The 12,386-nt window shown below is 57.8% G+C and overlaps 1 protein-coding gene across 9 annotated transcripts in view; it reads left to right on the forward strand.

Annotated features, from left to right (window-relative positions):
- LOC139259631 (tensin-1-like) overlaps positions 1-12,386 on the forward strand; it is an 875,917-nt gene that overhangs the window by 861,199 nt on the left and 2,332 nt on the right. For all 9 annotated transcript variants that reach the window (XM_070875129.1, XM_070875131.1, XM_070875130.1 and 6 more), the window contains 4 exons: positions 5,500-5,571; positions 7,238-7,406; positions 8,523-8,591; positions 9,997-10,026. In XM_070875129.1, the coding sequence (XP_070731230.1) occupies positions 5,500-5,571; positions 7,238-7,406; positions 8,523-8,591; positions 9,997-10,026 (340 nt within the window). The remainder of the gene's footprint in view (positions 1-5,499; positions 5,572-7,237; positions 7,407-8,522; positions 8,592-9,996; positions 10,027-12,386) is intronic.

Below are 12,386 nucleotides of genomic sequence, written 5' to 3' on the forward strand. Positions count from 1 at the left end.
TTCATGCACAAGTACCCCCAGGTCCCACTGTACTGCAGCACTTTGCAATCTTTCTCCATTTAAATAATAACTTACTCTTTGATTTTTTTCTGCCGAAGTGCATGACCTCACACTTTCCAACATTATACTCCACCTGCCAAATTTTTGCCTACTCACTTAGCCTGTCTATGTCCTTTTGCAGATTCCTCCTCCAATGTGTAGGGTGTTCGTTTTCCACTCGGAATTACAGAAAGGACTTTGTGTAACGCGAAGAGTAGGCTTAAACGCAACTGTTAGTTTATTACACAAAGTCCAAGTAAAAATTACAGAACAAGATTTCTTAGGGATTGATCGCAGACATACAATCGCCCATCCAGCCAGTTACTGATGTTGTCGATTGCAGGCTCGTGGTCGTTGTTTCTTCGACCTGTTGATCCTCTCCTCTGTTCCTCTCCGATGTTCCCTCTTTCTCGTTCTGCTTGTCGATCTGAGCTGTTGTTCTCAGCCCTTACAGATATATCCATTTGATGAATACATCTCCTGCTGGGCTGCCGTTCAGTGAATGGCTCTGGATGAGTCTCGATGGCTGTGATGATGGGTCTGGGTCTGTTTGGGTGGTCACAATTTGCACACGGCAAAAGAATTGACAGGGCAAAAGAAAACTCCTTATCTTTTGTGCCCCCTTATCCAAAAATTTATGCCTTGGGGGCCCTGGGTTTTCCCAGACTTGTAGTCTCCCTGGGGAACTGGTTTCCCCTCCCCCGTCCCTCTGGCCAATTAATCCAGAGGCTCCTCTGCTTGATTGTATCAAACCCTTTGTCTCGATGTTTAATCGAGTCTCGCTCCTGACCGCAGAAATTGCATTATCAGTTATGAGTCACCATGTGCCTCGGAGGGCGCCTTTTTTCCACTCCAACAGTCCCACAGGTTTTCTTTTCAACCATTGCGAAGTGTGTAAACCTTACAGTTGCCTGTCCTCCATAGTCCAGCTGGGTGACACTTCTATTGTCTGGTTCCATTCTTAATTATTCAGTCGTCACCAGAGAATCGTCTGCAAAGACTTCTCTTTGCGCTCCCGCACCGTTACCCCTGGAATCCCCCGAGGAACTGTCCTCCTATTCCTCATCTATATGCTGCCCCTCGGCAACATCATCTGGAAACGTGTCAGGTTCCACAAGTACGGGGACGGCACCCAGGTCTACTTCACCCACCCCCCCCCTGACCGCCCCAGTCTATGGTTTGTCACACTGCTTGATGTCCTGGATGAGCAGAAATTCCCTCCAACTAAATACTGGGAAGACCAAAGCCATTGTCTTCACAGAACAGAATCATAGAATGGCCCTTGAGCCCTTACTGACTCTCAGCCAGTCCCACTCCCCCACCCTTTCCCCACAGCCCTGCAATGTTTTTCCCTTCAGGTACTTATCAGAACTCCCTTTTGAAAGATAAAATTGAGTCTGCCTCCATCACCCCGCTCTCAGGCCGTGCATTCCAGACCCGAACCACTCGCTGCATAACAACGTTTTTCCTCATGGCCCCTTCAGTTTTTCTGCCAATCGCCTTAAATCTGTGTCCTCTGGTTCTCGACCCTTCCACCAATGGGAACAGTTTCTCTCGATCTACTCTGTCCAGACCCCTCATGATTGTGAACACCTCGATCAAATCTCCTCTCAACCTTCTCTGCTCCAAGGAGAACAACCCCAGCTTCTCCAGTCTATCCACATCACTGAAGTCCCTCATCCCTGGAACCATTCTCGTAAATCTCCCCTGCACCCTCTCTAAGGCCTTTACATCCTGCCTAAAGTGTGAGGCCCAGAATTGGACACAATACTCCAGCATGGGCCGAATGCGTGTTTTATACAGGTTCACCATAACCTCACCATAACCTCCACACTTGAGTACTCTGTACAGGTACAACGTCGGAAATCCAGCAACCTCGGAACTGACACCGTGCCGGTTTTCGGATTTTGCCAGATTTCGGACCACGCTGTTGGTGCTTCCCATCGCCTGCCGATTCCCTCCGATTCTTGTGGCCCCACGGCGCTGTGTTATTTTACCGGTTTTTACCGGTTTCCTCGTCCCTCGGCGCCTGATGTCGCCATCTTGGCCGCCTCAAAAATGTGCGGTTTTTGGACAGGCAGAGTAGAGACGTTGTACTTGTGCCTCTATTTCTGAAGCCCAGGATCCTGTAAGCTTTAACTGCTTTTTCTCAACCTGCCCTGCCACCTTCAATGATTTCATAGAATCTCAGAAATTTACAGCACGGAAGGAGGCCATTCGGCCCATCGTGTCCGCGCCGGCCGACCAAGAGCTACCCAGCCTAATCCCATTATCCCGCTCTCAGTCCGTAGCCCTGTAGGTTACTGTTTAAATGTGGTGAGGGTTTCTGCCTCTACCACCCTTTCAGGCCGTGAGTTCCAGACCCCCACCACCCTCTGGGTGAAGAAATTTCCCCTCAAATCCCCTCTAAACCTCCCCCCAATTACTTTAAATCTATGCCCCCTGGTTGTTGACCCCTCTGCTAAGGGAAACAGGTCCTTCCTATCCACTCTATCCAGGCCCCTCATAATTTTATACACCTCAATCAGGTCTCCCCTCAGCCTCCTCTGTTCCAAAGAAAACAACCCCAGCCTATCCAATCTTTCCTCATAGCTAAAATTCTCCAGTTCAGGCAACACCCTCGTAAATCTCCTCTGTACCCTCTCCAGTGCAATCACATCTTTCTTATAATGCGGTGACCAGATCTGCACGCAGTACTCCAGCTGTGACCTAACTAGTGTTTTATACAGTTCAAGCATAACCTCCCTGCTCTTGTATTCTATGCCTCAGCTAATAAAGGCAAGCATTCTGTATGCCTTCTTAACCACCTTATCTTATTGCTCCCTGTTCTTTTCCGGAGCTAATCTAAACCATATGATACTATGATCACTGTTCCCTAAATGTTCCCCTACTGACACTTGCTCCCCTTGATCCAGCTCGTTCCCCAGAACCAGATCCAGCAATGCCTCCTCCCTCGTTGAGCCGGAAACATATCGATCAAGAAAGTTCTCCTCAACTTCAGAAATTCTTTCCCCTCTCTGCCCTTTGGTCTATATTAGGGGAATTGAAGTCCCTCCTTATTACTACCCTATCGTTCTTGCAACTCTCTGTAATTTCTCCGCAAATTTTCTCCTCCGATCCGCCACAAATTCTGTTCCCTGGCCACTGACTCCATCCCTCTCCCTGGTCACTGCCTGGGGCTGAACCAGACCGTTAACAACCTCTGCATCCCAGTTAACACTTAGATCAACTTCCGACCACATATCTGGTCCATCTCCACGACCAGCTACTTCCACCTCCATAACATCGCCCGTCTCCGCTCCTGCCTCAGCTCATCTGCTGCTGAAACCCTCATCCATGCCACTGTTACCTCGAGACTTGACTATTCCAATGCTCTACCACTTTGCACTCTCTGTAAACTTGAGCTCATCCAAAACTCTGCTGCCCGTGTCCTAACTCGCACCCAGTCCCACTCACCCATCACCCCCTGTGCTCGCTGCCCCTTGTCCTAACTCGCACCCAGTCCCACTCACCCATCACCCCCTGTGCTCGCTGCCCCATGTCCTAACTCGCACTCAGTCCCACTCACCCATCACGCCCTGTGCTCACTGCCCCGTGTCCTAACTCACACCGAGTCCCGCTCACCCATCACCCCCTGTGCTCACTGCCCCCGTGTCCTAACTCACACCCAATCCCACTCACCCATCACCCCCTGTGCTCGCTGCCCCGTGTCCTAACTCGCACCGAGTCCCGCTCACCCATCACCCGCTGTGCTCGCTGCCCCGTGTCCTAACTCACACCAAGTCCCGCTCATCCATCACCCCCTGTGCTCACTGCCCCCGTGTCCTAACTCGCACCGAGTCCCGCTCATCCATCACCCCCTGTGCCCCGTGTCCTAACTCACACCCAGTCCCACTTACCCATCACCCCCTGTGCTCGCTGCCCTGTGTCCTAACTCGCACCGAGTCCCGCTCATCCATCACCCCCTGTGCTCACTGCCCCGTGTCCTAACTCGCACCGAGTCCCACTCACCCATCACCCCCTGTGCACGCTGCCCCGTGTCCTAACTCACACCCAGTCCCGCTCACCCATCACCCCCTGTGCTCACTGTCCCGTGTCCTAACTCGCACCGAGTCCCGCTCACCCATCACCCCCTGTGCACGCTGCCCCGTGTCCTAACTCACACCCAGTCCCGCTCACCCATCACCCCCTGTGCTCGCTGACCCGTGTTCTAACTCGCACCGAGTCCCACTCACCCATCACCCCTTGTGCACGCTGATCTACATTGGCTCCCGGTTCGACAATGCCTCAACTTTAAAATTATTCTCCCTTTCAAAACCCTCCATGGCCTCGCCCCTCCCTATCTCTGTAGCCTTCATCAGTCCCACAACCTTCTCGAACTCTGTGCACCTGCAATTCTGGTCTTTTACATATCGCCTCAACACTGGCGGCCGTGCCTTCAGCTGCCTGGGCCCCAAGCTCGGGAATTCCCTCCCTAAACCTCTCCGCCTCTCTCTCCTTTCAGACGCTCCTTAAAACCTCCCTCTTTGACCAAGCTAAGCTCCTTAAATGGCTCGCTGTCGAATGTTCTCTGATTAAGCACCTGTGAAACGCCTCGGAATATCTTACTACGTTAAAGGTGCTATATAAATTCAAGTCATTGTTGTTGATACAGCTCCCGCTGATAGAGCCTATAAACCCCTCTGTGTAACACGCACACTGTCTGATACAGTCCCCTCTCACAGCGAGATGTAAAAGGGCCCACTGTACTGCACAAGCAGAGCACTCCCTGGTGTCCTGGCCTGATATTTATCCCTCAGTCCTTCACTCGATTGATTCCTGGGAGGAGAGGGCTGTCCTAAGCAGAGATTGTGTAGAATGGGCCTATTCTCTCTGGCGTTTAGAAGAATGAGAGGTGATCTCATTGAAACATATATAAGATTCTGAGGGGGCTTGACAGGGTAGATGCAGGGAGGATGTTTCCCCCGGGCTGGGGAGTCTAGAACCAGGGGTCACACAGTCTCAGGATAAGGGGTCGGCCATTCAGGACTGAGATGAGGAGGAATTTCTTCACTCAGAGGGTGGTGAATCTTTGGAATTCTCTGCCCCAGAGGGCTGTGGAGGCTCAGTCTTTGAGTATATTCAAGGCTGAGATCGATAGATTTTTGGAATCAAGGGATATGGGGATCAGGCGGGAAAGTGGAGTTGAGGTCGATGATCAGCCGTGATCGTATTAAATGGCGGAGCAGGCTCGAGGGGCCGAATGGCCGACTCCTGCTCCTAATTCTTATGTTCTTAACCAGCATCAATAAAGCAGATTATCCGGTCATTATCATGTTGCTGTTAGTGGGAGCTTGCTGTGCGCAAATTGTCTGTCGTGTTTCCCACATTACAACAGTGACTGCACTTCAAAAGTACTTCATTGGCTGTAAAGCACTCTGGGATATCTTGCGGTTATATAAATGCAAGTCTTTCTTTCAGATCCAGTGGATAAAACTCCCGAACCAACTGTGTCAGCAAACTCGACCACAGAGCTTCTGAAGCAGGGAGCAGGTGAGTTCTCCAAGCCCCCCACAGCCCACGGATAGTCACAGATCGGGGGGAGCAAGAGGGGCTGCAGGTGGTCTCGGCACCTCTCTAATAGGAAGGGGGAAGATCAGCCAGCGACCCTGCCCCTTGTCATCACCCCGTGACTCCACGAGTCAGCGTGTGTGTGTATGGACAGGAACAGGATACTGTGCAGCCCCCAACAGTCGAGCAGTTTCAGGGTGGATTTCCCTCGACTATTGTGTCTGGGGTAGCAGGTGGCATCGCCCAGCTCCCACCGCGGGTTCCCAAACCCACCCCTCCCCCACCCCCGCCCCCAAACACACCCCTCCCTCGCCCCCACCCCCGCCCCAAACCCACTCCACCCCCTCCCCCACCCCTGCCCCAAACCCACCCCACCCCGATCCCGGGTTCCCAAACCCACCCCTCCCCCAAACCCACCCCTCCCTCGCCCCCACCCCCGCCCCAAACCCACTCCACCCCCTCCCCCACCCCTGCCCCAAACCCACCCCACCCCGATCCCGGGTTCCCAAACCCACCCCTCCCCCACCCCCGCCCCCAAACCCACCCCTCCCTCACCCCCACCCCCGCCCCAAACCCATTCCACCCCCTCCCCCACCCCTGCCCCAAACCCACCGCGGGTTCCCAAACCCACTCCACCCCCGCCCCCAAACCCACCCCTTCCCCCGCCCCAAACCCAATCCACCCCCTCCCCCAAACCCACCACTCCCCGATCCTGGGTTCCCAAGCCCACCCCTCCCCCGCCCCAAACCCACTCCACCCCCTCCCCCACCCCTGCCCCAAACCCACCCCACCCCCTCCCCCACCACGGGTTCCCAAACCCACCCCTCCCCCACCCCTCCCCGATCCCGGGTTCCCAAACCCACTCCACCCCCTCCCCCACCCCTGCCCCAAACCCACCCCGGGTTCCCAAACACACCCCTCCCCCACCCCCAAACCCACCCCTCCCCGATCCCGGGTTCCCAAACCCACCCCTCCCCGATCCCGGGTTCCCAAACCCACCCCACCCCCTCCCCCACCACCGCCCCCAAACCCACCCCTCCCCCCCCCCCAAACCCACCCCTCCCCGATCCCGGGCTCCCAAACCCACCCCTCCCCCACCCCGGGTTCCCAAACGCAGCGCGCTTTCCTGCTGTCTCGCCCCATTGGTCAGTAGGCCCAGGCTAATGGTGGCAATGGCCCTACCTGCAGCAACTGGGCCAATTCGAGGCCTCCTCTTGATCCCATCGCCAGCCTGCTGATGGTGTTGTGCCCTGCTGGGTCCCAGCCTTGATTTGCTGTGGGGCGTAGGTGGGCTGCCGCGAGCTGGGAGTGCAGGGGGAACTCCTGCCTACAACCCAGCTAGGCCGGGGTTAGATCCGGCAGAGAAATCCAGCCCACAGTGTCCCACGGGAAGGATTGTACCTGTCCCCTCTCGGGGTGGGGGTTCCTGTTCCGCCCCTCCCCCAGCAAACACTTCACACACCGGGATTGGTCAGTGCCGCAGCAGGCAGTATGGCTCACCCATAGACCACCGGAAGAACTTGCTCTCACTGGGCAACAACACAGTGACCCCCCCCTCCCCCACACCCTCACAGCCGATCTCCCTCCACACCCCATCAATACCTAACACTCTCTCTCTGTCTCTCCCCCCCCCCCGCCCCCCTCACAGCGTGCAATGTGCTGTTTGTGAATTCCGTGGACATGGAGTCACTCACGGGGCCGCAGGCAATCGGCAAGGCCATCTCGGGGACACTCGCCCTCCAGCCACAGCCAACGGCCACCGTCGTCCACTTCAAAGTGTCCTCACAGGGGATCACCCTGACTGACAACCAGAGAAAGTAAGAGCTCACATTTCTTTCTGTGTGTGCTGCTTGAGCTCTATCTCTCCTCGTCACTGCGTGTCTCTGTCAGTGAGAGTGAGTATATGTGTGATTGTCGATGTGTGTACGTCTCTGTGTGCTTGTACATATGTGTGTATGTCTCTGTGTCAGTGAGAGTGAGTATGTGTGTGATTGTCGATGTGTGTACGTCTCTGTGTGCTTGTAGATGTGTGAAAGTCTCTGTGTGCTTGTAGATGTGTGTACGTCTCTGTGTGCTTGTAGATGTGTGTACGTCTCTGTGTGCTTGTACATATGTGTGTAGACCGTGAGCGTGGTGGCAGGTTTGAGGGCCTGGTCTTCAAACACTGTTCCTCAGGCGACCGAAGGCTGCACTGGCGCACTGGAGGCGGTGTTGGATCTCGTCGTCGCTGCCTGCTTTTGTTGATGAGAGGCTCCCGAGGTCTGGGAAATGGTCCACGTTGTCCAGGGCCGCGCCGTGGATCTTGATGACTGGGGGGCAGTGCTGTGCGGCGAGGACAGGCTGGTGCAGGACCTTTGTCTTACTGATGTTTAGCGTAAGGCCCATGCTTTCGTACACCTCGGTGAATACGTCGACTGTGTCCTGGAGGTCAGCCTCTGAATGTGCGCAGACGCAGGCGTTGCCCGCGTACTGTAGCTCAACGACAGAGGTTGGAGTGGTCTTAGACCTGGCCTGGAGTTGGCGAAGGTTAAACAGCTTCCCACTGGTTCTGTAGCTGTCCCACCTGTGACAGGGTCTGTGGCTCTCGAATTGGACTGTTCAGCCACCAAAGAACTCACTCCAGGAGTGGAAGCAAGTCTTCCTCGATTCCGAGGGACTATCGATGATGATGTGTGTCTACCTCGAAGTACATTGTCAGATCATTTATAATTTTATTTCCATTATTGACTATCTGAGGTTTATAAACTGTTACCCACCAATTGAATCCCCTCCCACAGCCCGTGTACACCCTCCCGATCACAGACCCTACCCACCCGTTTCATAGCAGAAGGACGCTCTGTGTATGTATGTGTAGGTGATGCCACCAACGTAGTGAGCTCTGGGTCTGCCCATATCTCGATGTGATGGTGAAAGTTGTTCATTGTTTGTTGCAGACTCTTCTTCCGCCGTCACTATCCCATCAGCAGCGTGACGTTCTGTGACATCGACCCACAGGAAAGAAGGTAAAGGAAATATGTGCACCTGGGTTTGAGCACGTGTTTACAGGTTTGTCCATGTATGTGCCCCCCCCACCCGACCGTCTCTCTCCGCCCCCACCCCCCGACACCCCCCATCCGCCTCCGACTCTCTGACCCTCTCCCCGACACTCCCCCCCCCCTCGATACTCTCCACCCCCCCCCCCGACACCCCCCAATCCGCCCCCGACTCTCTGACCCCCTCCCCCTCCCCCAACACTCCCCCCCTCGATACTCTCTCCCCACCCCCTCCCCCCGACAACCCCCATCCACCCCCGACTTTCTGACCCTCTCCCCCGACACTCCCCGCCCTCCCCCCGACACCCCCCGACATCCCCCATCCGCCCCCCCCGACTCCCTGACCCTCTCCGCCTCCCCGAACACTTCCCCCCTCGATACTCTCTCCCCACCCCCCGACACCCCCCATCCACTCCCTGACCCTCTCCCCCTCCCCGAACACTTCCCCCCTCGATACTCTCTCCCCACCCCCCGACACCCCCCATCCACTCCCTGACCCTCTCCCCCTCCCCGAACACTCCCCCCCTCGATACTCTCTCCCCAACCCCCGACACCCGCCATCCGCCCCCGACTCTCTGACCCCCTCCCCCTCCCCCAACACTCCCCCCCTTGATACTCTCTCCTCACCCTCCTCCCCCCGACACCCCCCATCCGCCCCCGACTTTCTGACCCTCTCCCCCGACACTCCCCCTCCCCCCGACACCTCCCATCCACCCCCCGACTCCCTGACCCTTTCCCCCTCCCTGAACACTTCCCCCCTCGATACTCTCTCCTCACCCCCCTCCCCCCGACACCCCCCATCCGCCCTCGACTCTCTGACCCTCTCCCCCGACACTCCCCCCCCTCGATACTCTCTCCCCACCCCCCGACACCCCCCATCTGCCCCCCGACTCTCTGACCCCCTCCCCCTCCCCCTCCCCACAACACTCCCCCCCTCGATACTCTCTCCCCACCCCCCTCCCCCTGACACCCCCCATCCGCCCCCGACTTTCTGACCCTCTCCCCCAACACTCCCCCCCTCCCCCCGACACCCCCCGACTCCCTGACCCTTTCCCCCTCCCTGAACACTTCCCCCCTCGATACTCTCTCCCCACCCCCCGACACCCCCCATCCGCCCCCGACTCTCTGACCCTCTCCCCCTCCCCCGACACTCCCCCCCCCCCCCCCCCCCAATCCCCACCCCCCGACCGTCCTGCTGTTCCTGTGACTATTGATCAGCAGACCAGACCAGGCCATGTAATGTATTGTGTCCTATTTGCCACCCGGGCCTGGGCCTGGGCCTGGGCTGGGTGTGAGTGGCTGGGCGTGATTACACCAGGATTCTGTGAGATGTTCTAGACTCGGTAATAATCCCTGGGATTCTCCTCTCTTGCAGGTGGACAAAGACAGACGGAGGGGCGTCTAAGTAAGTACCCGAGCCTGTGCCCTGGGGTGGTGCTAGATGGTAGTTTAAGATGGATCTGTGGGAGCGAGGGACTGCGACAGATTGTGCCGCCCGTACCAGATTCCCCCAGGGACAGACTTATCCCCGGTACTGCACCTGAGCAGTACCACTACCCACCGGCCGACCTCAGAGCTGGCCCACTTGTGCTCACAGTGCCCCCATTACCGACATATACCGAGTGTTGCTGCTGGTCCCATCCTTCATACGCAGTCTGAGTAATGTGAGACCTGTCATCGGGAATGTCGGGAGCTCGGGGGGGGGGGGGGGGGGCGGGAACGGGAGGCTTTGGAGCAGGGCTTCCCAAATCTCGCCCCCACCCAGGGAATTCCTCACCTCATGTCTGGCTCTGTTGCAGACTCATTGATCGAGATCGATCACTGTGATTGGTCAACAACTCGAACATCGTCGGTTCAAGAACATAAGAATTAGGAGCAGGAGTGAAGGAGGACACAGCGTCTTGGCCCAGAGGGTGAAAGCTCACGGGCCAAGTCCCCAGCCCTGGTTACACACCACACCCTCTCTTCCACGTTAGCAAGCACCAAGAGTACCACTGGAATACCTGGCCACCTCTCTCGCTCTCAGCTGGAGCGTCTGTATGTTTGACAAACTGAGAAATGGAAAGCTGGTGTTGCATTGACTGTGTAACCCATTGGTGGCTGTAACGTACTTGCGACACGGCAACACATTGCTATTAAGAACTAGTTGGTTTATCAGCAAAGGTTTAACAATCACACAACACATTACCAGTTCATCCACCGGGCTCACAACCACCTGCCCCATCGTGGATCCCCCGAACCCAACTGGTTGGGGTTTTATTGAGTCTTGTCAACATCACGTGACTGGCTGAGCCACTCACAATGTACCAGCCCTGCAAACCCGTGAGCGTACTCACCGGCACGCACATTACAATACTCCCCCAGCCACACTCAGCACAAGCAAAGGCCTGACTGTTTTCTCTTCCCCTCTCTCCCACCCTCCCCCTCCCTCCCTCTCTCTCTCTCTCCCCCTCTTTCCCTCTCTCTCCCCCCCCTCCCACTCTCTCCCCCCCTCCCTCCCTCTCTCTCCCCCCCTCCCTCCCTCCCTCTCTCTCCCCCCTCCCTCTCTCTCCCCCCTCCCTCCCTCTCTCCCTCTCTCTCCCCCCCTCCCTCCCTCTCTCTCCCCCCCTCCCTCCCTCTCTCTCCCTCCCTCTCTCTCCCCCCCTCCCTCCCTCTCCCCCCCCTCCCCCCTCCCTCCCTCTCCCCCCTCCCTCTCCCCCCTCCCTCCCTTCCTCTCCCCCTCCCTCCCTCTCTCTCCCCCCCCTCCCTCTCCCCCCTCCCTCCCTTCCTCTCCCCCTCCCTCCCTCTCTCTCCCCCCTCCCTCTCCCCCACCCTCCCCCTCCCTCCCCCTCCCTCCCCCCCTCCCTCCCTTTCCCCCACCCTCCCCCTCCCTCCCCCCCTCCCTCCCTCTCTCTCTCTCCCCCCCCTCCCCCTCTCTCTCCCCCCCTCCCCTCTCTCTCTCTTTCCCCCCCTCCCCCCTCTCTCTCCCTCCCCTCCCTCCCTCTCCCCCCCTCCCTCCCTCCCTCTCCCCCCCTCCCTCCCTCCCTCTCCCCCCCTCCCTCCCTCCCCTCTCCCCCCCCTCCCTCTCCCCCCCTCCCTCACTCCCTCTCCCCCCCCTCCCTCACTCCCTCTCCCCCCTCTTTCCCTCTCTCTCCCTCCCCCCTCCCTCTCTCTCTCCCCCCCCTCCCTCTCCCCCCTCCCTCTCCCCCCTCCCTCTCTCTCTCTCCCCCCCCTCCCTCTCCCCCCCTCTCCCCCCTCCCTCTCCCCCCTCCCTTTCTCTCCCCCCTCCCCCACTCTCTCTCTCCCCTCCCTCTCTCTCCCCCCTCCCTCTCTCTCCCGCTCCCCTCTCTCTCTCCCCCCTCTCTCTCTCTCTCTCTCTCTCTCCCCCTCTCTCTCTCTCTCCCTCCCCCTCTCTCCCCCCTCCCCTCCCTCCCTCTCTCTCCCCACCCCCCTCTCCCCCCTCCCTTTCTCTCCCCCTCCCCCTCTCTCTCTCTCCCCCTCCCCCTCTCTCTCTCTCTCCCCCTCCACCTCTCTCTCCCCCTCCCTCTCTCTCTCCCCCCTCCCTCTCTCTCTCTCCCCCCTCCCTCTCTCTCTCTCTCTCTCTCTCTCCCCCCTCCCTCTCTCTCTCTCTCTCCCCCCCCCCTCTCTCCCTCTCTTTCCCCCTCCCCTCCCTCCCTCTCTCTCTTTCCCCCCTCCCCCTCTCTCTTTCCCCCCTCCCCTCCCTCCCTCCCTCTCTTTCCCCTTCCCCTCCCTCCCTCCCTCTCTTTCCCCCTCCCCTCCTCCCTC

The sequence above is a fragment of the Pristiophorus japonicus genome, chromosome 3 (assembly GCF_044704955.1).
Source record: "Pristiophorus japonicus isolate sPriJap1 chromosome 3, sPriJap1.hap1, whole genome shotgun sequence".
Taxonomy (NCBI): Eukaryota; Metazoa; Chordata; class Chondrichthyes; family Pristiophoridae; genus Pristiophorus; species Pristiophorus japonicus.